Source organism: Melospiza melodia, chromosome Z (assembly GCF_035770615.1).
Source record: "Melospiza melodia melodia isolate bMelMel2 chromosome Z, bMelMel2.pri, whole genome shotgun sequence".
Lineage (NCBI taxonomy): Eukaryota > Metazoa > Chordata > Aves > Passeriformes > Passerellidae > Melospiza > Melospiza melodia.
The window spans coordinates 42,361,105-42,385,861 of NC_086226.1; the positions used below are offsets into that span (position 1 = coordinate 42,361,105).

A 24,757-nucleotide genomic window follows, 5' to 3' on the forward strand; every position below is an offset into this window, starting at 1 on the left:
TCAGAGCCAGCTAACCCTTGTTTGTTGTATACACAGGATTGCTGAACAAGAATATCCTCACTCCTTGAGGCCCAACCCTTTGGCTGCTGAGGATATCAAAAGCATCCGGACTGAGTATTTCACTGCCTTTGAGGACAATGTTTCACAGGTACCTTATGCACTAGTTCTCTGTGTGCATGCATGTGCCCATATGTTGCAGAAAATCTAGGAGAAATTCTGCTTTCTTAGATGTTTAAGTATCTTAGGTATCTAACTTAGGCCTGTAAGGTAAAGATATAAGCTAAATGTGGTCAAGTGTTGCTCTTTCGCTAAGTTGTTAAGCTACAAGTTAGGTTAAGTCCTGTTAAATGTTATTCCTCTGTTAAATTGTTAAGGCTAAGTTATAAGTTCAGTTATGAGTGAAGTTATAAGTTACACATGGTTATGTTTGACTGCTGCTGGGCTTTTAGGCTGTTTTCTTTTTTATCCTTGCCCTTTCTATCCTTTTGTTACACACACACAGACACATATACCCTTGATAGTTCTTGGTTAATTTCTGTTTTGATTTACTAGATTTTGTTTTTTGGTTTTGTTGTGTCTCTTTTTCCTTAGTGTGCCTTAATTGTCTCATAGAAGTAGAGCAAATCTTGCCAATCAACTTTGTTGTGCTGTTGCTTAATATCAAATCTGTTTCTTTCAGGTGCCTTTGCCAGTGATTTTTTAAGCAATCTCAAACACTCATTTGAAACACACACCCCCATTGCTGCTCACATGTTCCCAAGCCCATGATTCTGCAGGGGCAAGTATCAAACTTGGTGCTTAGTTTCTAATGTCAGTCTGCAGTAACATTCCAGCTGCAGCCTCCCAGGTCTTCTTTCCCAGAAGATCTGTACCTTCTTCCATACCTTTAGTTGTTACAGTAGGACATTGTGTGAGATAGTGGCTGTATTTCCCATATGGGAGATTTTCCCTATGGGAATGTGACTTGAATTAGGTACAACATACTTAAGCAAGGAAACTGCTATTGTAAAAACACCAAGAAGGTTTAGATCAAATACATACCACATGAAAAAATAAAAATTAAATCTCTTTATTTGGACAATGTTCAACTGAGCAAACATAAATATAAAAATGTGAGCAGTTGTTTCTGGCTGAAGTTCCTCATCAGCTTGTAGGGTCACTCTTCTGGAATGGCTGAAGGTTCCAAAGATTTTGTAAATTTGGGTAAAGTCCACTTATTTTGTAGGTGTCCACATCCAACACTTGGTATCCAATTTAAACAAGTAGAATTGCATTAATACAGCCATCATTTTCTGGATTATTAGTTACTTGGGCGTATTTCCCTAGAGAGAAAAGGGAATTACATGTGTACAAAACCTGGAAGTAGTTCTTACAGATTAGATCTTTCTATGTTTGCAAATTCAATCAACAAGTCTCTACAGCACAGGGACTCAAATGCATTTTGAAATCTAAATCTACCTTCTACTGAGCTGTAAACTTATGTGTTCTCAAAACATTATATTAAGGCTCTTTTTTTATAAATGGATCATTTAGAGTTCTGAGATTAAAAAAAAAAAAATCTTAGGTTTCCTACTGTCCAAGTGAACTCCTCTGTTAAATGAAGTCTGTCTGATCCTATGAAGATCACAGAATCACAGAATATGCTAAGTTGAAAGCGATCCACCAGGATCATTGAGTCTAACTTCTGGCCGTTAGACTGTCCTGGCACAGGACACCCCCAAGAATCACAGCATGTGCCTGAAAACACTGTTCAAATGCCTCTTGAAATCAGCCAGGCTGGTGCTGTGATCACTTCCCTGGGGAGACTGTTCCACTGCTCAGCCACAGCCTAGGTGAAGAACCTTTTTCCTGATACCAATTTAAACCTCCCTTGACTCAGCTTGGTGCTATTACCTGAAGTCCTGTCACCTTACACCACTGTCACTGGTCATAAGAGTGAAGAGATCAGGACCTGCCCCTCAGCTTCCTCTTGTGATGACACTGAAGGCCACAGTGACATCTCCCTTAGTCTCCTCTGCTCCAGGCTGAACAAACCAAATGACCTCAGCCCCTCCTCAAACAGCTCCCCCTCCAGACCCTGCACCATGTTTGTGGCCCTCCTTTGGACACTCCCCCATAGTTTTGTATCTCTCTTACACTGTGGCACCCAGAGCAGCCCCCAGCACTCGAGGTGAGGCTGCCCCAGTGCAGAGCAGAGCAGGACAATCCCCTCCACTGCCTGGCTGATGCCCCCCAAGGACACGGGTGGCCCTCCTGGCTGCCAGGGCACTGCTGATCACTTTTAACTTGACATCAACCAGGGCCTCCATGTTCCTTTCCATGGCACTGCTTTCCAGCCTACTGTTCCCCAGTCCATACATACATGGATGCCCCATCCCAGGTGCAGAATCTGTTAATGAGGCTCCTACACAGAACTTCCACTGCAAGTGTAATTCAATTGCTCATGGTTCACATGGTAACAGATTTGTGGTATTGCTCAATATGATATACAAGCAAGTAAGCTGAGTCTTTGCTCTGAACTTTATCCAATTTGATTTTGCAAGTGTGAATGGAAAGCGCAAGATTAACACCTAAAGCATGTATTTTTAGAGTTGCTATTAGTTGCTTCTGCTACAGCCCAAACCTAACTTTTAACAATCCATCAACTATGACTAGAGGATGAGATCTTGACAACACATGATGCAATGAAGATCAAAAACTTTAAAAAGTAGTTCAGCAGTATAACTAGTTAAATTTACTTACCCCAGATAACTTTGCCCCCTTGTGTCACAAGGCCAAGCTCGCTCACGTTCACCTCAATGACAGTACCCTTAGTAATTACTCCCAGCTGTGTATACAAAGGAGATGATGGATTCTTTTTTACACCAAGGATAGGCAGGCAAAAAGTAGCTTTAAGTTCAGGATGTGTCACATGTGCCTTCTTGAAACGTAAGCCCTGTTGCATAAAGAGTGTTAGAATGAGTTAATATTTGCTTTAAACTCTCACAACTGATCTAGTTAAACACTGGGAATTATGTCCTCATCTCTATATATTTAGAAAGACTAGGAAGAATGAAACAACTTAGAACACAGAATGCCATCTGCCTATTGTAGACAGACAGACTTATTTTAAAATCTGGTTAATAAAAAGATAAAGCTTTCCATGTATGTTTTCAGGATGTCAATTTTTAGTAGCAGCCCAACAATAATACTTGTTGCCTTGGACAATTTCTGTTCCATGAAGAAGTATGACAAAATATGAAATACCCATCTCCTAGAGCAGTTTTTATCTAGTGACTTGCACTTTATAGAGGGTACTTTACCATTATGTACCATAAATTTTTCTGTGTCAAAAAAATCTTTCCAAGGCTGGTGTGTAAGACCATCAAACTAGCAGTGAAGTACAATTCAACGGGCAGCCTGCACAGTGACTGTTGAGTCCTGGAAGGGAACAGGAATGGCTCTTTATATAAAACCACTGAATCCAGCTCTTCTGCCTGTGTGCTGCCAGGCTGATAGAACCCAGGCACTGCTCCTGCAGCTGAGTAAGTAAAGGCTGGACTGGAGGCACAGCTCTTCCCTTCACAGTCACAACTGTGCTTCAAGCTTATTTAAGCCAAAAGGAGGGAATTCTGAAATCCTATAACAGAGTGGGCTTCTGCAGTTCGGAGAATCAGTGCAGTTTGAAAAAGACACTGTCATCTTTAAAATATATGCAAAGTATTTTTGAAAAAGATTTTCCTATGCTAATGCAAAAGCTAATAGCTTTAACTTACTAGCATCATCTGAGTTATAGGAAAAAAGCAGGAATTTCAACATAGACTGGGATTCTAGAGGCATCTCCCCACCCACCATGCTATTAGAGGTTTATATTTTGGCAAGGAAACCAACAGGAATGTTCTACATGGGTAATGATCAAGTGCATAATCACACAAGAAAGTTTCTTTAACACAGAAAATCAAAGCAGTAACTCAAAAGAATTATTACTTAAATGTTCTTTAGGCTCTAAAACGTTACCATTGGTCGAATGAATCGCTCATACTTAGGAGGCTTCCTAGTAAAGCCATCTCCAACGAAACAAACTTTTGTAACCATCCTCTTCCATGCCTTCTTCTTTCTCTTTCCTGTACGAATCACCTTTAGAACTTCTGTTTCTCCTTGTGCACGAACTTTTGGCACAGGCACCTCCCACTTCCCCTGGAAGGAGGGTAAAACAAAAAAACAAAAGGTCAATATTCTTACCTGTCACATATGTAAATGAAAGAGGAAAAATCAAAGCATAAAATCAAATTTCTGGAAAGCAAAGGGTTAGACCATAGTTGTTATGCAACTCATAGCCACTTATTTAAATAGCACTTTAAAGTTCCAAAAACCAAGATACTGCATTTGCTCACATTGTCCTAAACTGTTCAGTCACTCAAGATTTCATGTTTTAATCAGTCTTTGCTTGAAGGCTGTTACATAACCTTGGCATCAGCAATATAAAGTGGTTGTTGTTATTTTAGGTATCTGAACTTTGATACATTTACTTACAGCTTTTTCTTTTCTTTTTTGTTTGATCATGTTAGAGAGGACCTTGGCCCGGGACTGGCCCTCTCTGTCCAGGAGGTATGCTGGTACAGCTCCTTTGGGTGTTTTTTCATCACTCTTCTGCTTTGTATTTCTCTTCTCATGCATTTTAATGCTGCAAAGAAAGAAAACCAATATTAACGACACAAGGAAAAAGACTTATTTTTAGATATACCATTTTAACTTAGCCTGTGCCTGCTCAAAGTTTTCTTTAAGAGGTATTTGTGAAGTATTATATATTAATATTTAAGGAACTATATATATATGAATTATATATATATATGAATTATATGTATATATATATATATATATGGAATAATACTATATAAATAATTTTCAAGGAAAACTACTAATTTCACTTAATCTTGTCATTTCCTACCAGGACAGGAACACAAGAAAGACATGCACCTCTTTAAGGAATTTCTGTGCGACCCGAAGCAAACAGCCAAGCACTTTGAGAGAGGGTAGCCTTCCTCTCTGCTGACAAAAAAAACCCATTCTATGCTTCTTCTGAGATTTGATGGCAATGCTTACACATGTGAGGAATGTGTGTTTGTAAGAGGAGCCAAGTTTTGTTAATTTTGAGGCTGTTTTCTGGGGGGAAGACCCACACACTAATAACAGGTTAATAAACCCATGACCTCTAAAAGTAGCAGAGGAAAGCAGCTATCTACACTTTGAAACCAGCAAAAACTACACGGTGGATAGGTATGAAGTTCATTAGCAATTAATGAGAATGTTAATGATGCCGAGGCAACAAAATAATGCTTGAGCTATGCAAAAAGCTGTAGCTATGCAAAAAGAAGTAGTTACTTTGTAGCAGGGTATGTGAATGAAGCATGTTTTAATAACCTGTAAATTTAGCACAACAAGCTAACTGCAGAAAGCTAACCACTGGCTACTGGAGCAGACAATCTTACTGAGCACCTGCAGGAACTGGGGTGAAAAGTTCAAGGCTGAGGAAGACCAAGGAGCCTTCACCAAAAACAACCACCAGGAGGCTGGCAACCACCTCCTGCGGAAACCATGCATGTGCTACAAGGGCTCACGTAATCATGCAGTTAGAAACTATGTCGCAAAATGAAGGCTACGAAAGTGTAATGTGCGCATTAAGTAAGAAAAGCAGACAAGCTTTTCTCTGTGAAAAGAACAGACAGGTGAGTTTGTGGCGCTGCTATCCCCCTCACTTCCAGCATCGAATAAACAAAGACCTGCTCTACAGGCTTTACACTATGGAGTACTACTTTCTTGCCTAGTTTTCAGGCATCATTAACAGCTTTCATTTCAAGTTCTGGATAACAGAATTTACAGAAAAATGCTTTTATCATCTATTATCAACACTGCTGTTTATCCTTGCAGACAGGCCTCATCTTCTGCTTAAATACTTCGTATGGTACTGTATATTTGCTATTAACCACTAAAAAATACCGCCTCGTTACACTAACACAGCAGCTGATGTAAAAGCTCCAAAGAATTGCATTCACTTTTTTTGTCATGATTACATTAGTCACGGTTACTGCCCATCAACACTTGTCTCAGGAAGTACTTCTAGAAGCTAAATTGTTAACATTCATTTAAAAGAGAGGGACACTGAAATGTGTCTGCTGCGGCAAAGCCCCCTTCCTTCTACAGCCCGATCGCTATTTAAGACCATAACATGCGACTCAAGCAATAATGAGCTCTTTGTAATAATATCAACGTCTCATCTCATCCTTCAAGCGTCAAGATGACGGGACGGTATCAGAGAGGGGGCGGACACTCACGTCTTTTTCATCTGTATCTTCTCGGCATGCCGCTGCTTATGATACAGCTTCGCCTTCAGCCCGATCATCTTCTTGGCCTTGCGGGACCGCTCGTGCGCCTCCCGGCCCTCCTTCTTCCTCCGCTTCTCGTGGTAGTCCAGCCGGTAGCCATAGCGCTTGCGGTGGAGCTCGATGTGCTCGTTCTGCGGCTGTGGGCACAAAGGCAGCGCGGTCAGCGGGCACGGCCGCCCGCGGGCCGCTGACGGCTCCTCCGCCGCACGCGGGGAGGCCGCGGGGAGGCGGCGGCCCGACGGCGGTACCCTCACTGCGGGCCCCACCCGGCCTCCCGCAGTCTCCCATCCCTCCCCTGCACCGCCGTTTGCATCCCGCCGCCCGACCCCGCGCCCCGCGCCCGCGGCTGCCGCAACCCCCAGCGCCGGCTCCCACCATGTCGGCAGCCCCGCGGCCTCCTCCGCGGCGGAAAGGGCGGGCCTTCTGGGAAGTGGCGCCGAGTGGAAACGCTTCCGCGCGCCTCTTTGGTTCCTCCCCGCGGAGAGGCTGCGGTCCGCGTCCCCCGAGGGCTTCGCGCCGGGCTCGACGAGGCCAAAGAGAGGGGGAGAAACAGAGCGAGAGAGGTTCAAGAGGCGCTTTTTGCTGCCTGGTCTGTCAAGTTGTGGAGGGAGAGCGGAACGCGGGAGGGAGGTGAGGTAGCGGGGGAAAGCGGAAGCAGGTTGCCTTCCGGCGGCTGCGCTGCCGGGGCAGGTCCGGCGCAGTCCCGGGCCGGGCCGAGGGAGAGGTCCGGGAGCAGAAGGTGACCCGGAGCCGGCGCACGAAACGCCCGGGGGGTTCGGAACGCGGCCGGAAGGCGGTGTCGCTTTGCAGAGAGCCTCTGGAGGTCGGCGTCTGGCGGGACTCGGCTGGGCTCGGCTTGCGGAGTCGTCACGGACAACGTGAAGGCAGCGCGCCCTTCCCGCTCCCCCGGTCAGCAAACTGCGCCGGCGCCATCGGGAGGCGTGTGCGAATCGCAAGATGAGAGAGTGGAGGTGAGCGTGTGCGCTGAGCCCTTACTCTGCATTGTGAAACTACTCCGAAACAGAAAGTCATGGGAGCTGGACAGTGATGTCTCCTCGAATAACCGGCAGCCATTTAGGAATGCTTTTGACGCTGCTGTACTTAATATTTTCTATTGTTTCTGACCTAAATAGGTACTTTGGCCTGCCATCCTTCGTTCTTCAAGACTAGAAAAGCTATTTGCACTTTGCTCGCCAGCTCTGGAACTTATCTGAGAGTGAGTGTAAATTCTCTAATTTTCGTTATTCTGCTTTAATTTTTCCGTGATAAATATATTTAGTGTTTGTGGGCATGCATTTATGCTGCATTTTTAAGACTTAATAATATTATTGTTACATATCTGACACTGATTTAACTTGCAAAGCAATAACCTGAAAAATATTAACCTGATTTCCCATGAAAAAGAATGAAGTTTTGTGATTGAGTTATGTCAGAGGAACATGGTTAGCCTGTTTCCTGTCAGAAACATTTTATACAATGTTTACTTACCTTGCCAGGGAACAGCTTTAGAGACGGGAGGCAGAATGTTGAGAATTATGGGGAAATTTTCAGTGAATGCATTGAAGTCATCAAGTTTGTGCAATAAGGTAAGCTTTCCCCCCGGTTTTGATAGTTCCTCTGTGAGCAAGGGAAACACTTGTGTTATTCTGAGTAAGCTTTTTTAATTGATGTGTTGGTTTTTGTTTGGGTTTTTTTGTCTTTAATGGTTGGCCTCTGGACAATCCATACTTTCATTTTGGAATGGGACTTCAGAATTGGGAACTGAATTTGTAAATTTTGTGTAAATTTTTTGACTGCTTAACTCTTGTAATTGTTAAATTATTGACAAAAGTAATTAGATGTATTTAAAAATTTTTGGAAATTGAAAAATATTTTGATGCTGCCATAAATTTTTACTGATTATCCCAAATACTATTTAGATCAACTTTGGTTTAAACCTCAGTTTAAACTTGGTTTAAACCTCAGTGGACATCAACTTCAAGCATCTGATTTTAAATAGTTAGTTTTTTGACCTTGTATAAATACCCAGCAACAATATCTGTTCCTGTAGATTTTTTTTTTTGAGATTATTTTTCTACAGCTGCCAGAAATGTGGCTGCAAAGTAGCTAGTCATAACAATTAATGTTCTGTATAATTCTTTTTTCTTTCAAGTACATGTATTTCAGAAATACAAAAACGAGAGTCATGGGTGTGACACAGCGAAGCTGCAGTCTGAGAAACTACAGTTCTCCACCAGGTATAAGTTTATGTGGTTTTCTTTATAGTAAGGATTAATTTAAAAGTGAATAAAAATAAGAAATTCTTTCTATTTCTGTACAGTTTCTGTTTTATTGTATTCTTTTGGTCATTTTTAATAGAATTTAATGCATGAAACATAAATAGAGCGCTTAGCTCAAGGACTGAAGAGTTTTGTGTTGCTGCTCTTTTCTCAGTATATTCACAGTATAAAGCCTTTGGAAAGCAATAATAAGCAAAGGTACATGTAATAAGAAGTCAGGTGAGTTGTGAAGTGTGCTGGGACCTCTCGTTAAGGGTTCCTGTAAGATGCTGCTTCGGTGTGTTTCTGATGAGACTGATGATCTGTAGGTGGTAAAAGAATGTTGGCTTAAATATTGTTGAATTCTGTGTGGCCTGTCAAGGATGAACTATACTACTTTTTTCCTGAAACACAACTTCAGTAGCTTGAAGAATGAATTTGGGGTAGTTTCATAAAAAATTACTTTGACAACTTATTTCATAGTTAAGCTGTGTGAGAAAGAATGTATCTTGCAAGAAAATAGCTTTTAAAACTTCCCAGTCCCATATTTTCTCAGCACAGTTTAGCTTGCCTTTTGTCCCTGAGAATTATGCTGTATAGCTTTAAGGCTTAAAGAAGAAATAACTTTTCAAATTAATTATCTAATCACCAGTTCAGATGAATGTCTGCATTACAGTTGTCTTGAACTGAGGTATGCTTCTGCAGAGTAAGATGATGATACTTTCCTCTGTTGCCTTTTTTCTGTTCTTTCTAAATTACAGCTGTTTTCTCAACCATTTCTCTTTTTTTGAGATGGGGAAAGGTTTATTTAAAATTAGGTTCATATCTTTAGAAAATTGAGGTGGTAGAGATTACAGATTGTCATGATTTGTGGCTCCGAATCTTTTTTTTAAATAAGGTTTTTAGAAGTTTTCTTAAATATATTTCTACATTGGATTCTGTCTGAGAAGTTTTTTCTTTTTTTTTTTTGTTTTTTTTTTTTTTTTTTTTTGTTTTTTTGTTTTTTTGTTTTGTTTTGTTTTGTTTTGTTTCCAGGAGATGTTAAGTCTCTGCATTCTGTGATTAATCCTCATATATCCAGGTACGTCAAGCTAGTTTATTGTTGGGATGTAACTTCAGTCGGAACAGTTGATGTGATAAAGCATTGTAGATTGTTGCCATGCCTGTCTGATGTGCATGTTTAATATAAAGTTAGTACTCGCTTACCTTTACCCTTGTGGCATTCTAATAGAGAGTGCTTGCTCGTGGCACAAAGGTCCTGTGTTGTCCCTTGCTTGCACCATCCTAACCAAAACCAGGCTGTTAGGGAAGCTCCCAATCCATGGTATTGCTGGGAGGTGGAGAAGGGGGAAGGATGTCTTGGTAGCTAGAGGGCTGCGGGTGGGCAGGGCTGTGCGCTTTGTTTTCATGGCACGTTTGATGAGGGCAAGGCAATTAGGGGCTAAGCTGCCAAAGAAGTGCCTTAGGGATGAAGTTCCCTTGGAAGTGTACCTGAGGGTGAGGTCAAGGCAGCATTAGTGGTGAACATGGGGCTGATCACAAGCTGTGCTGTGCAAAACAAGCAAAGCAGTTGTGGAAGCTACTGGTGAAGTACTTCAGGAAGGAAGAGTAGGCTGAACGGGATCAAGGACAGCTTCATGGGAACTTGGGTGTGCTGTATTTGGGGTGTAAGGCGTATCTATGCAATAGGTTGTTTAGAGCACCAGGTGTCAGGGATTAGGATGGATAAGAGAGAGGAGGGGCTGTTTCTGTTTGTCGGGAGGGCAGATGGGTGAGCATGATCCCAAGAGGGGGTTTTCCATGAAGTGGAGCTTGGAAACCTGTTGCAACACTGTTCAGTACTATTGATTTGAAGAAAATCCACCATATCAATACTGACATTTTTCAGTGTTGGAGTGTACACTATATCAGATATGCAGCAGAGAAGCAATGCTATTAATCTGGTGTGCTGTTCTTGGGGAATATTAATTATACAAATAAGAATTATCACAGGCTTAAAAAATTACTGCACTAACCACAATGTTTTCACTTAATGCAGAATCCGAAACATTGGCATTATGGCCCACATTGATGCAGGCAAAACTACAACAACAGAGAGAATGCTGTATTATTCTGGATATATAAGAACACTTGGAGGTTAGAAATGCTTTTTGTATTTCAGTAGGTTTAAGAAATTTATAATGTACCATTACAGTACAGTTGCTGATGGAATATCTCATGTAGGAGACAGTTGTTCCAAAGTTGTGCTGCAGTTTAATTGAATTTTAATGCATGTTCCTTTTTGCACTAAGGCAGTTTTGATTTTAGATATCATAGGTTGATATTTTTCTTTTACTTTCATCATGTTATGTTTTATTTAACATTTAATTACAGAATCTCCTTATTTTGCTGGTTGCTAATTGGCTATTCGGGTAAAGCAGTTTGTTGAGTTCTCTTTTGACCTGTGAAGAGGGCAGAGTAAGAAAAAGTATCCATTTCTTTTGAAAGCCATGACACAGAAAGACTTCTTTGCTACAGCAAGTTCAATAGAATTCTTCAAGATTGAAATGCTCACAGCAGCCTCTGTTTGGGTTTCATTTTGACATTTTAAGTTTTATACCCTTTTCTCAACTGTATATGACTGATACTCAGGATCCCACTAATTTAAAAATGTGAGCTGCTTCTCTTGTTATTAAAAAGTAAGCAAAGCCCAGCCTCTTACTTGGTGGTTTGTTTGTTTGTACTTTACTTTTGATTTAATTACCTTTTGATTACCAAATTTCAAAATGTCAGTCACATTCCATACAGTGAGTGCAGCCAGGTTTTTTAAAGTTGTAGTTTGTTCATGATTTTGGTCTTTGTTTAGTTTTTAAGGTGCTCATGGTGCTACTGGGATTAAGAACAACAAAAAGGTTGTTGGAATAGCTTGTCTTTCACTTGCAGGGCATTTATTCCTAGGAAAGGGAGCTTGGGTAAATTACCCGGCATTGTAATATTTTCAAAAAGGCTAATTTTCTTAGCTTACACACACACACACACGTGTGTGTGTGTGTGTGTATATATATATATATATATATATATATATATATATATATATATATATATATATATATATATTTATATATTTATATATATACACACATGTAAAAGAGACTATTTCCAACTCTCTCTTGACATCTGTATTCAAAGACAATTTCAGATTTTGAGTTGATTACCTGCCCAGTCGTGGTTTCTGTTTGCAGATGTTGATGATGGAGACACAGTGACAGATTTTATGGCACAAGAGCGAGAACGTGGTATTACCATTCAGTCTGCTGCTGTTACATTTGACTGGAAGGACTACAGAATCAATCTGATTGACACCCCAGGTACTGTTCTTTAGTTGCACTCATGTATTAAGGGAGAGAGGGTGAGGTGGAGTGTCACAGAGTGTCTTTGTCTTAAATGTGGTGCAAAATTTAATTGGTTTAATTGCATCCATGAAAACACCTATAATAAGCTCTGTTCAGCTTTGGATAATTATTACTTGCTGACTCCTAGCTTATATAAAGTGAGCTCAGATGTTTCCACATTAAATCATTCTCAGTTCTAGGTATGCATTATAATAATCTTGTTTATTTCAAAGACTGATAGGTGTATTTCTCTGCAAGTAAAGAAAAAGTTGTTTTGACTTTATTTGAAAGAAAAAGAAAATGTTTAAATTTGTAATGACCTATTGATGGTGCTTGTTTGAATTATGATGGTATAAAAGGAAGATTGTTTTTTAGGCCATGTGGACTTTACAGTGGAAGTTGAGCGTTGTTTGAGAGTCCTAGATGGAGCAGTAGCAGTATTTGATGCTTCAGCTGGTGTTGAGGTAAAATCAACTGTTATAATTTGTGTGTGTGTGTGTAGTCTGTCATGGTAAAGGGGAGAGATTTTCTCAAACCCTTTGTGTTTGATTAGTCTTTCAGTTCCCCAGGAAAGGTTAAATCCTTGTGCCCAATTCAGTCTCTCAGTGTTCTGTTATGGAGACCCAGGGACCCTTCACTGAACAATCCACTGGATCAGAGCAGGGTTCAACTACCTTGTTCAGGGTCATGTGCAAACAGAAAGACGTGCTCCTAAGGGGTCGTTAATTCGTCTGTTGGTGCCTCAGGAAAGATCCAGGGGGACATGCCAACAGGTTAAGAGAGACCCTGGGCCTTCACAGTGCAGTATGTTACCTGCTACCAGCAACTGTTAGCACCCTTAAAGGACTAAGACTTAACAGTTTATACAGTTTATGGAGTAACACTCCTCATTAATGTAATTGAAAACTGCTACAGGTTAAGGTTTGAAGACTTCTGGTGATAGCATTTGGCTGCAAAAGTGTCTTGAAAGCAATATGCTAACCAGCTCTAATCCCTAACCAAACTTGCTTGAGTTAGTCATTCAGCATGGATAGAGTGCAGTTTTTACCCAATAGATGTCGCTATTGGAATGAGACAAGTTCAGCCTGTTGTCTGATCCCAGAAGTTCCCAGGAGCCAACTTCTCCCCATTTTTAATTTACTTTAATACTATTTTTGTGTCTAGGTGGAGCTTCAGTGACTGTAGTCATGCATCAGGTTCAGTGGGAGTGGTCGTACCTTCTAGCTGGGTAATATTAGTGTTACATCTAAGGTCACCTTTTTCTCCCTTTGGTTGGCAGCTCCTATGTGGCTTGCCAGCTACAACGTACCACTGAATTTCCTCTCTTGCAAGGATTTAAACAGAACCTGGACACAGTGTCTTCACTCTGCTCAGCATGTATTGTGTGGGAAGTCAGGCATGCTGACCACATCCTATCTGGGAAATAGCAACTGCATCTCACTGTGTAGTTTCCACAGTTACAAATTCTCTTAGAGGGTGAATGTGCCTTCCCAGTTTTCTCTGATTTTATCTCCAGTGACTCGTAGTTAAGCTCTCCTGCAGTGTTTAATGACTTTAATCAGGCAGAAATAATGTACAGAGATTTTTCTCTGTATTCTCTCAATGCTTTTATAAAAATTCAGCTTCAGGAAGCTGAGATTCAATTTTAAATCATGTAGTGCACATGAATTTCCATGGTAATGAACAGCAAGTGGTGGAGGCAAGCTAGAACTGGACTTTCTACAGCATGAGATGTTTCAGTAGTTCAATCCTGTAGAAAAGTTACATGTGAAGTCCCTCTTGCATGGGACATAGGTTTTTCCTGGATGAGGGAACTCCTAATCACTGTAAGTCACATTATTTAACTTCTTACTGGAAAACATGTAGGTGCCACTAAATATGAACCTGAACTGAGTAATAGCCTCCACCCTCAAAAACAAAGCAATTAGATCTTCTTGTTTTTTTCTAAAATACTGTAGCAAGTTCTTACGTTATTCCTTGTAGTGGTAAGGGACTATTAATGAATTGGAACTGATTTTTCTATATACCTGCTTTAATTTTCAAGTTAAAATACATATGATGAATGGCTCAGCCGTGCACAAATTACTGTTAAAACCACAGTAGTTTTTAGTGTGGTATGTGTTGCCACAGAAATGCTTGCCTCTGTGTGTGCCTAAGTAATTTGGCAATAAAGCATAAAGTCACTACATTACAGAGTTTTCCCCATATGTGCCCCCCATAATGCTTAGTTTCTCTTCACATTCCCTTGCCACTATGCCTGCATGCCCTTAGTGCAGAAAAGAACATGACAACAGCTGAGAGACAAGCTAAGACAAAGCTGCCTTTGGAGTTCATCTGTGATGCTAGAAATGGGATTCTCACAATGCACAACACAGTTCCCTTCTCTACTCTCAACTCAGACCTTCAGTGGTGTTGGGGAGCATGTAGTGCAGCTGTTGACCCTAATGTTTCCATTTTGTGTTTTGCTTTAGGCACAAACTCTGACAGTCTGGAGACAAGCGGACAAACACCAGATACCACGAATTTGCTTTTTAAACAAGATGGACAAAAACAGGGCAAGGTATTCAGGCAGTTATTTTAATCATTATTAAGAAGCTTATAAGGGAATGTCTAGCATTTTCCATTAAGCACAGAGCAACCCAATTATGTTAATACTATATACTTCTTTGGTTATGGAAATGCATATTTTTGTATAATTCTAGGAGTAATTTTTGAGTAAGTAGGGAATGGTGAGCCTATCATACTAATATCATGAAGTTTTGTTTAACTTAGTATCTTTTCTGTAGTTTTACATACGCTGTTGAGAGCATCAAACAAAAGTTGAAGACAAAACCTTTACTGTTACAGGTAAGCTTAGAAATTAAATGCTCGTTTCGTGTCTTTTGAATGGAACTACTTTCTTAATTTTTTTCCATCAGTCTAAAGTCTCAGTTTGATTTGCAGTTGCCTATTGGGGAAGCCAAGACCTTCAGAGGACTGGTTGATGTTGTGACTAAGGAGCGAATAATTTGGAAACCTACTTCTGATGTGGATGATGGAAAAAATTTTGAGCGAAAACTGCTGCTGGAGACTGATGATCCAAACCTGTTCCAAGAGGTCCAGGATGCAAGAAATACCTTAATAGAACAAGTAAAGTTCTAAAGTAAATACATAATATATTTAAACCCATTACTCAGAGCAGTAGGAAAAGTAGGCTGAAAGAGACCTCTGGAGGTGTCTGGTTAAGTGATCTGCTTAAAGCATTAGGTTGACTTGTTCAGGCTTGTTCAGTTGAGTTTTCAAGTCAAGGGATGATGATTCTCTGTAGGCAGCCTTTCCCAGTGCTTGACCATAATTTCTTTATGTCCAGTGGGATTTTACTGTGGTGCAAGCTGGAACTGCCAGGCTGGTGCTTTTCTTGTGTACCTCTGAGGAGAATCTGATTCTGTTTTCCCTGAAGCAGGGCCACTACCACTAGTTTAAATAGTAAGATATAGTATTTGCATCCCGATTTAGCTTCTCCAAGCCAGACAAACCTATCTCTCTGGGCCTCCAGCCCCATTAGTGGTTTTCCAACGGAATTCCTACAATTTCTCTGTCTCTTTTGTGCTGGGGAAGCTAAAAGCAGATGGTGTTTTTACTGTCTTAGATCCCAAAATATATTTGGTACATTTACATGAAACATGACAAATCTGACTTGAAACCTGCCGGGTATCCGTACTCTTTTGAAATGACAGCTAAAAGCTGGATGGGATGTTGCAGCCTGGTCAAAATGACACTAAATGCTGTATTAGAAGCAGCTCAACAGATCCTTAAATAAATCGATCCTTTTGTTGGAAGGGCTGCCACCCACACAACTTTGAATATTGTGCAAGTGCATAAACAGATTATGGTAGCTCTGTTTCCTTTGAAATTGGAGATAACTATTTTATATTGCTCTGACTTCATAGAACATATACACAATTAAGAAATGTGTTGTCAGGTAGAAAGGTTTGTAAGAATAGTATTGGTTTTTTCCCCTTTGTTTTCTGGGCCCTTCCTGAAGGAGGAAGGGCTGTACCAGTAGTGTGATAATTGAGATAACCTTGTATTTGCAAACCATTTTTTGAAATGCTTTCTATGCTGTTTATATTCCTTATCAAAACGCTGTAAACTGTAGCATTTTCAATACTGGCCATTTTGCACACGTTACTTTCACTTAATTAAACAAACTATTTCCTTTATCTTTCATGTTTTAACTGTTAACTTGATAAGACTTCTAATTGCTTATCAAGGGTTTATTTCAGAATTTGGCTAATTGGTGTGTAGCCAATAGTGAGGGCAAAGTGCTTTCCTGTGCTTGGGTGTTCTGAACCTGTGACAGTGCAGTATGTTAGATGTTTAAGGAGTTAAGTTATATGTCAAGCTAACTGGTACAATTTGAAAACAGATACATGCTCTTGGACCTACAAATCCTTGACATGAAGAAGGCCAAAATGCCATGATGCTTCTCTGTTTCTTCTAGCTCAGTGTTTGTTGGCTTGTAAAGGTTGCTTGCTGCTTACTTCAGGCTTCCCCGGGTTTTTTCCCTCCATCCTTTCTTGAAGCCTTCATTTCCATAATTTTATATTATCTGAATTTATAATTGCTGATGTCTTTAAAGGCTTTGTTTCTGCTCTGTTTGGCTATATATTTTAAGTAAGTTAGATATGTAACTTTTCTGTGAAACTGCTGTATGCCAAATAATAAAGAACTATTGTGTTGAAGGTTGCAGATCTGGATGATGAATTTGCTGAACTGGTTCTAGGAGAAAATAGTGAAAATTTTGACTTAATTCCAGCTGACAAGGTATTTTTTTATATTTGCAAGTGTTTACTAGTTGTTATTGCAAGGGTTTGGGTTATTCTTCCATTGACACATGCAGATTATGATTTTGCAGATTTTTCAATAAAATGAGATCACACCATTTAAGCAGTAAATTAACAGTAGTGTGGATGTAGAACAATATATTCAGAGTTAGTAGGAATTTTAAAAAGATATGCTATGATTCTTAGGCATGCTAGGTTTTATTTTAAAAGTTGGGTATATTTATTTAAGAAGGTGGGGTTTTCTTTTTTTTGAAAGTTAGACTGCCACAAAAGAATTTAGGGAAAGGTGAATGGAACTTGCAGGTAGACTCAGTGCAGCTTGTGACTGAGCTGCTGATTCTCACTAACAAAAATAGCATCTCAGCTACTTTGGAATGGTTGGATCTTTAAACACTGCATGTTGAAAGCAGTGAATTACAACATACTGAATTCAAAGGATTGTTATAACAAGAACAGCAGCAGATTTGTGTGAAATGTTTAGAAATCTTAAAACCAGTGTCTTCTGTTTTAGCATCTAAATGTTTGGGTTTATGGTTTGGAGCTTGCTAAAAGCAGTGAAAGGGTTTTGGATGAGTGGTGCATTTACAAACATACTTTTTAGCTTTTTGGAGATTGGTTAGCAGTATCTAATAGCTGGAGTGCGACTAAATTGTAGATCGTGTATTAACAGAAGATAATTGTGTTTTTGCAGCTGCAGTCTGCTATCCGCAGAATCACTCTAGCTCAGAAGGCTGTCCCTGTGCTCTGTGGCAGTGCGCTGAAGAACAAAGGGGTGCAGCCTTTACTGGATGCTATTACTTTGTACCTGCCTGCACCTAATGAGCGTTCATATGAGTTTCTGTAAGTACAGGTAGAAAAGGAGATTCAGAAAAAAAGAAGGAAAGATAAGTAGGAAAACACAAAAGCAGAAAATGAAATATATTAACAAAGCATTCATATTTTAAAAAAATATTTACTGTCTTTAGGTATTAAGTAATAGTATAGATGTGTGGACAGAAAAATACACTTGAGTACTGAACCTGCTTTGTTCAGTTCTGCTGGAATTGGATGCATTTATCTCCAAATGTCAAACTTGCATTTTGGAGTTCTTTAGTCTTTTTTTAATCTGAGGACATTGTCATTTCACAAAAACATGATCTAGGAATCCTGTTTAGTATTGTCTGAATCACATAACATCTTACATAAGATGTCCTATTGGAGGTGGAACTACTTAGATTATTATTTTTTGGTACAAATTACAGTTTTTGAAAATCTGCCTCCACTAACATTGCAGTAAGAAGCATATCACCTCTTAAATGAGTGAAAGTTTAGATAAACATGCGTGTGAGCGGATTAATCCTACAAGGTATGCTTTTTGTTGTGCTTTTTATTTTGCAGACAGTGGTACAAGGATGATCTGTGTGCCCTGGCATTCAAAGTTCTGCATGATAAATGTCGTGGACCACTAGTTTTTGTTCGTGTTTACTCAGGTTCATTGAAACCTCAGTCAGCTGTATATAATATTAACAAAAGTTGCACGTGAGTAAGATAGAGGTGTGGTTCTATGTAGTACTGGAATGCCTGTTAAAGTCCTGAGTAACAGAGAATTTAATTTTCAGAGAGAGAATGAGCCGGCTGCTCCTGCCTTTTGCTGATCAGCAGATCGAAATACCATCACTAATGCCTGGCAACATTGCTCTGACTGTTGGGTTAAAACAGGTAATGAAGAATACGGATACTGTAAAGGAGCTTGTTTCACTAGTGTGCTTTCTACTTCTGTGATATCATATCTCTGATGTTCTTGATTGTGGTGACGTATGTAAACTTGCTTTAATTGAAGTACGTTTAGATGTACTTCCTCCTAAATTTAAATACCACAGTCTACAAATATCAGTAATTGACCTGGAAACTGCAGTGCTGATTGGAAAGGACTGAAAGCTGAAGGTGTGTTTTGTTAGGGTTGGGCTCGTATTAATACTGTAACTCTTAAAATACAGTGTAATATCACAAGAGACCTCCTGTGGGGAAGGGGAATGATGGTCTGAATCAGTTACCCAAAAGGAACAGTTTCAAGTTCAAAGAAATGTGTTTTGTGCTTGCTTCTATTAGTTTAATAATTTCTTACTCTCTGAATAGGCTGCATGAATCTCATTTACACAGATTTTCTAAAATATAACCAGCTTTAGCATACATTTTGAGTTTGGCGTTGTTTTTTTTTCACATCACTTCCTTTGTTGATCTCTAGAGTGCCACTGGAGATACCATAGTGTCATCAAAGGCTTCAGCTGTTGCTGCAGCACGCCGAGCTGGAAGGGATGCTGGGGAAAAGAAGAGGTCTGGTAGTGGTGTAGACAGTCTTCTGCTGGCAGGTGTTGAGGTCCCTGAGCCTGTCTTCTTCTGTACCATTGAACCGCCTTCAATGGCCAGACAACAAGGTACAATGCAGCCACCTAACTGGATGACTTAACAGACTTAACAACCCAGTGATCTAGTATGGTTCTTTCTGATGTTTTTGTACTGAGGGTATACTTCAGATCATGATTGTCCATATCCTTTGTTATAACTGAATCAAGCAGTAGTGGTACTACTACTTTGCTAGTTTTTGTGTCTAGAAGAGTAGTAGTTCTTCATTTAGAAATAGAAGGGATACTTATTCTGAGTTTTGCTGCAGTTACAGTGGTGGGCTGTACATAGTGTCCCAAGTACAAATAGCCTTGAAATGTTTTTTTTTTTTTTCAGCTGGCACTCTCAGTTTTACTCTATAAATTCTTTATATACCAAGAATTCTCTGTTTCTAGTTAGTGTTCATCTTTGCATCCTTACAGTCCTGTAATCATACTGTCTTTCTCAACAGTAGATGGCTTGGTGATATGACTCTTTTTGGAAATGCCCTTTAAATTCTGTATCTTTGTTCTAACAAAGCTGAGCTTGTTTGGGGGTGAAGAGGAGGAGGGGAAGTACCAGTGTACTGTGACAGAATGGAGTGAGGTAGAAAACAGATTTGGAGCAACATGTCTGCAGGCTGAGCCACTGGGTTATAAGGTGTTACTGATTTTGTGGTGTTTGGATGTTTTAGTTTGCTTTTGTTTGTTTACTTTTGTGGCTTTTCCCCCCAAAGACTGTAAGGTATGATGTATGCAGTCTTGGCTCTTGATTCATCATTCTGCTGCTTTCCTCAGCAGTTAAGATAATGGGGAATCAGAAAAAAACCCCAAAACCATGTATAAAAATTATTTACATTTTCATTTGGACTATTTCATGTTATCTTGAAGTTCTTAGTTATATCATGTAACAGTTGACATTTATCAGTTATTTACTGGCTTCATTAATAATTTGTAGGTTCCAGTCTGTCTTCATAGAAACACAAAATACCACTCTGAAAATAGCATGTATAATAATTAAATTCAAGCACTTTGTAGCACAGTTAATTTGTGGGATAAAATCAGAAGTTGCTGGCTACTTGTAATTTGACCTGAATTTTTTGTCAAAATCTATGCTCCTCTAGGATTCTTTTGTTTGTTTTGAGGAAAGTGATATTTAGACACTTACTCTGATCTTTCAAATAAAATGTTTGATATTTCTGTACAGACTTGGATAATGCATTGAGCTGCCTTCAGCGTGAAGATCCAAGTTTAAAAGTGAAGCCAGATCCTGACACAGGACAAGTAAGATGAATCTTCTATTGCTCATCTTATAACATTATTTTAGAACATTAAGACCACGCTTTAGTTAGTTCATTTGCATATTGAGGTGTTCTTGATTAAAAAGGACTCTCTGAATGTTTCTATGATATGTGTATGAAACTAAAATAGTCTTTGGCACTTGTGCTTTACACAACAGAGGAAGTCGGCCCATGTTCTGCATGTTTTTGACAATTCTGTATTTAAAAAGGTTTGAATTACATAGTCTTTAAGATTAGGTAAGATTATCTTTTTTATGATGAGCACAGTACTGGTAACAACACTCTTACTTAAATGGTGTTTATGTTACATGACTTAGAGCAATGTCTAGGGTCCTTAGAATTTGAAGTATTATGGCCATTTGAATTAGAAGCATTTTTAAGAGACAGTTTGAAGCATGCAGGTCATTGCTTAAAGAATTTGTATTAAAACCTGAGTTTTGCGTGTTTTTCCACTTCTCTCTTAATTATCATCTCACCAGACTATCCTCTGTGGCATGGGAGAGCTGCACATAGAAATTATTCATGACCGAATCAAACGTGAATATGGAATTGAGACTTACTTGGGACCTCTTCAAATAGCATACCGAGAAACCATCTTAAATGCTGCCCAAGCTACAGGTAAAATGAGTGAATGCAAGGCACATCTTGTTTCTGGTTGTGTAGCTTGATTTACTTTAAAAGATACATGAGTAGCTTTCAGATGAATTTTATGTATTATTTTTTTCCTCCCCCTGCAGATATATTGGACAAAACAGTAGGTCATAAACGACACTGTGTAACTGCGGAGATAGAGGTGAGGCCCACGTCAGGAGAAGGGGCAGCAACAAAACCCATCATCAGCTATGCTGAGAATGTCAGTGAAGTACTGCCCAAAGAACTCCAAGGAGCTATAGAAAATGGAATCACAAATTCATGCATTCAAGGTAAAGGAAATGTTATGATGGCTATACTGGTCTAATATTTTTGTAAGAATCCATTTTCTGGAAGGAAAAACTGCTTGGTAGCTTGAAAAAAAGATAGTGCATATATGTACAACTAATGTATATGTAAGGTACAAAGGAAAATTACAAAAACTACAAAAAATTCTACTACAAAATTTGCCAAACATCTTTTTCTCTTTGCCTGGAATGGAAATCAGCATGCCTTTCATTTGTTTTTAAGGTTGTTGTCTTCTCAGTCACTTAACAGTGAACTTGGAGTTCTTTTGGTTTATTTTTTAATGGGGTATAAGAGATAAGACATTTACTTCATGACATCATGTAAACCATAGTGATATAACTGAAATGGTTTCATAGGCCAGCATGTATTACACTTCTATTACGGTTACAATACTAATGCATTTTTTAAAATTTCAAATATGCTAAATCCATGAGTTTTCAGTAAAAACTTCACGTAATTGGAAAGTCTGTGTTTTCTAAAGGATTAAAGTGTCCTTGAATAAATTAAAAGTGTCTCTGACTTTTAATTAAAAATAGGAAGTCTTATGTAACTTGTGGACAAAAAACTGCCTTACAGTATTATCAGTAGGTTGTGGATTAACAAAGGAGATTTTAAGTACCAGCATGAAGTGATTTTTCATATTTGTTCTGTGGAATTCGAAAGCATCTCCCATCTTTGGCTGTAGAATGTCTTAACCATGTGCTTTCTTTATGCTTCTTGAAGAAACTTCAGAACTCTGCTGTCTCCAGCCTGAAATTGATGCCATTAAGTGCTTTAAAAAATAAAAATACCTGGCCATGTTCTCTGTTAAAAAAAAGTAATGTTTCTTTTCTCAGATGTGGTTCAGGTCTCATATGTAGTCTAAGACAGTTTGGTCTAGTTGAGAGTCCTGGGTTGGAGGTAATCTGCCTTAGGATTTTAGTTTATGAAATTGAATTACCCCTGGAGTTTTGGTTGTGTGTTAGTATCAGGCATTGGGGAAAATACAGAAAATATTCTGTCTTCTGGTTAAAGAAAAGTTTTTCTTGCTTTCTCAAATGATGTCTTGTTAAAGAGACTTGTTTTAGAAAATAAACTGCATTTAAAAATAACTTTTTGGTAATGGTTGTCTGGATGAGTATATATCAGGAGGTTCTGAAAATTATCTGTGCTTTTGGTAAAGAGAGTTAAGAAAAGTATGAGGCTGCATTCCTGTGTCTCTTTTGGTAAAGTTAGTAGTGACAAAACCTCTAAATGAGGAACATGACCAGTAGCCACACCCCTGGGGAGAGGACAGGAAAGGAAAGAGCAAAGAGGAAAGTGAGAAACTTCCAGTTAATTCTGAAAAATTTTTGCACACGTCTTAATATTCTGAAAACAAATGGGCTTGGTGGGTTTTTTTTCCCATTTATCTCTTCTTCATGGCCCTACCCAGGACCTCTTCTTGGATTCCCAGTTCAAGATATAGATGTGACAGTGCAATCACTGACAGTGCACCCAGACACGTCGCACACAATGGTATCGGCCTGTGTCTCCCGTTGCTTGCAAAAGGTACAGTGAAACTGTAAGCTTCTCTGAACACAGTAGCATGATCTACTGCTGGGAGAATACACGTGTATCAATGTCTGGTCACTGTTCCTCTTTGCATGCTCTCCTAATGCCCTTGCTGGGGAATTTACAGCTTTTGCAAGTAGAGAGTTTGAGTCAGCTTCAGTGATACAAGTACTTATGTCAATTTTATTTAAAAAAGCCCATAGGAGTACATCAGCATAACTTCCTTCCTTTCCTCGTAGGCTTTGAAAAAAGCTGGTATACAAATACTGGAGCCCCTGATGAACCTAGAAATCACAGTAAGTGAAGATCATCTCAGTGCAGCACTTGCTGATCTTGCACAGAGGAGAGGTAATATTCAGGAAATCCAGTCTCGTCAAGACAACAGAGTTGTGGTCGCTGCTGTTCCACTAGCAGAAATGATGGTATGTGATTACCTTAGCAATGATAAAACTGATCTTTTTTATAAGCTTTAAGATATTTGGCTTCAGTTTACTTTTCTTTAGTTATGGATAAGTAAATTTAGAATGGATTTTTTAAATTGTATTTTAATTATTGAAGGTCAGAAGGAAGTGTCCTCAAATTGAGTAGCTTTTTTTAATGCCAAATTCAGATTGCTAAACCAGCTTTAAGCTAGAGAACTAATAAATACTACAAAAACAGTATTATGGAGAACAGTTTTTAAAAAAGATTATTATTGACTCATGCATGTGTTGCAATTCTAATACAGTAATATTGGAGAGTTAACTTACTAGTACACTGCAGTATTTTATTATCTGACACTTTTTTTTCTCTCTCTGTGGTCTAAGCAGCTTCCTGTGCTAACTTATCTTCCCCTTATCCTAACCTAAGTGATGTGTATTCTCCATTTTGTCCAGGGCTACTCAACAGTTTTGCGTTCTCTAACATCGGGCTCAGCAACCTTCACATTGGAGCTTGCCAGTTATCAAGCCCTGAGCAGTCAAGAGCAAAGTGCACTTCTTCAGAGGAGGATGGGGTTGGTGTGATCTTTACTCTCTAGGAACAGTGTTTTCTGTCCTCCTGTTAAATATTTTCGTATGTACGCCTGTGTGTTCGTCTGGGACCTACTGGTGATGGCAAATAATGAGTTAGCAGCTGTATGAACTGTCTGAGACTGCTTTTAACTGTCCAGGGAGGGAGGTTCAAGAGACTGCTCTGCTGGCAGAACCTCATGACTGCAAAGCAGTGATGTAACCAAATTTGCTGCTCTGCAAATTCTTATCTTGTGGACATTTGTAATGAGAAATGATGCATATCGTCTTCACAGAAATGAGCACTAAGTCCACCTTAATGTGCCACTGGGACTGTGTTCCTGATCTAGTAAATAAAATTTGTGGAAGTTTTGTTTATCACTGAAATAACTTTACAGTTTTGGCACTCTGTATTTTGATTTGTTTTCAGCTGTACAAAGGATATGGTTAATAAGCACTTCACATTGTACAACTTACAGGTATTACTTCCACTGATAGAAACCACTTATGAACCAGAGTTGAGGACTGGGTGTAATTTTTACCCAAGTTTATCAAGTAAGAAATGGATACTTCTGCAAATCAAGTAAGATCTGTGAAAAAAAAAAATATAAGAAAGGCAGTTTTTCCAGGACTAATTCCCACTTACCATCCTGCAGTATGTTAAGAACAGATTTGTTTGTTTGTTTACCTTTTTGAATTAGTAAATTAAGCTGTAATGGTTCTGATTTGCTATGGGTTGCAATTGTCTGGTTACCTAGAAAAGGGGCAAGTGATACTTTGAAATAAAAAAGATAGTTTGCTCCAAATTTAAATAATGT

At 39.2% G+C, this 24,757-nt stretch overlaps 2 protein-coding genes across 2 annotated transcripts; one reads left to right on the forward strand and one right to left on the reverse strand.

The window, feature by feature from the left end:
* Window positions 1–1,053: 1,053 nt before the first annotated feature.
* On the reverse strand, window positions 1,054–6,872 carry NSA2 (NSA2 ribosome biogenesis factor). The gene is made up of 6 exons (XM_063179799.1): window positions 6,738–6,872; window positions 6,312–6,499; window positions 4,513–4,663; window positions 3,997–4,176; window positions 2,743–2,935; window positions 1,054–1,322 (listed from the first exon to the last, which is right to left on the reverse strand). The coding sequence occupies exons 1-6, from the start codon at window positions 6,738–6,740 to the stop codon at window positions 1,255–1,257; spliced, it is 783 nt and encodes a 260-aa protein (XP_063035869.1). The 5' UTR covers window positions 6,741–6,872; the 3' UTR covers window positions 1,054–1,254.
* Window positions 6,873–7,048: 176 nt separating this feature from the next.
* On the forward strand, window positions 7,049–24,754 carry GFM2 (GTP dependent ribosome recycling factor mitochondrial 2). The gene is made up of 22 exons (XM_063179797.1): window positions 7,049–7,333; window positions 7,496–7,578; window positions 7,859–7,948; window positions 8,515–8,599; window positions 9,656–9,701; window positions 10,659–10,756; window positions 11,842–11,967; window positions 12,367–12,455; window positions 14,463–14,551; window positions 14,778–14,838; window positions 14,935–15,120; window positions 16,717–16,797; window positions 17,509–17,657; window positions 18,195–18,335; window positions 18,416–18,515; window positions 19,042–19,231; window positions 20,385–20,461; window positions 20,958–21,096; window positions 21,216–21,401; window positions 22,832–22,947; window positions 23,190–23,372; window positions 23,826–24,754. Exons 3-22 carry the CDS (start codon window positions 7,886–7,888, stop codon window positions 23,952–23,954), a joined length of 2,334 nt encoding a protein of 777 aa, XP_063035867.1. The 5' UTR covers window positions 7,049–7,333; window positions 7,496–7,578; window positions 7,859–7,885; the 3' UTR covers window positions 23,955–24,754.
* Window positions 24,755–24,757: the final 3 nt, after the last annotated feature.

Coding starts and splice junctions, on each gene's coding strand:
- NSA2 (XM_063179799.1), bottom strand. Junction 4,664..6,311: donor AAGATACAGATGAAAAAGAC/GTGAGTGTCCGC, acceptor CTTTCTTTGCAG/CATTAAAATGCATGAGAAGA. Junction 1,323..2,742: donor AGGGGGCAAAGTTATCTGGG/GTAAGTAAATTT, acceptor TTTTCTCTCTAG/GGAAATACGCCCAAGTAACT.
- GFM2 (XM_063179797.1), top strand. CDS start 7,886: ATGTTGAGAATTATGGGGAAATTTTCAGTGAATGCATTGAAGTCATCA. Junction 8,600..9,655: donor AAACTACAGTTCTCCACCAG/GTATAAGTTTAT, acceptor TTTTGTTTCCAG/GAGATGTTAAGTCTCTGCAT. Junction 14,839..14,934: donor CAAAACCTTTACTGTTACAG/GTAAGCTTAGAA, acceptor TTTGATTTGCAG/TTGCCTATTGGGGAAGCCAA.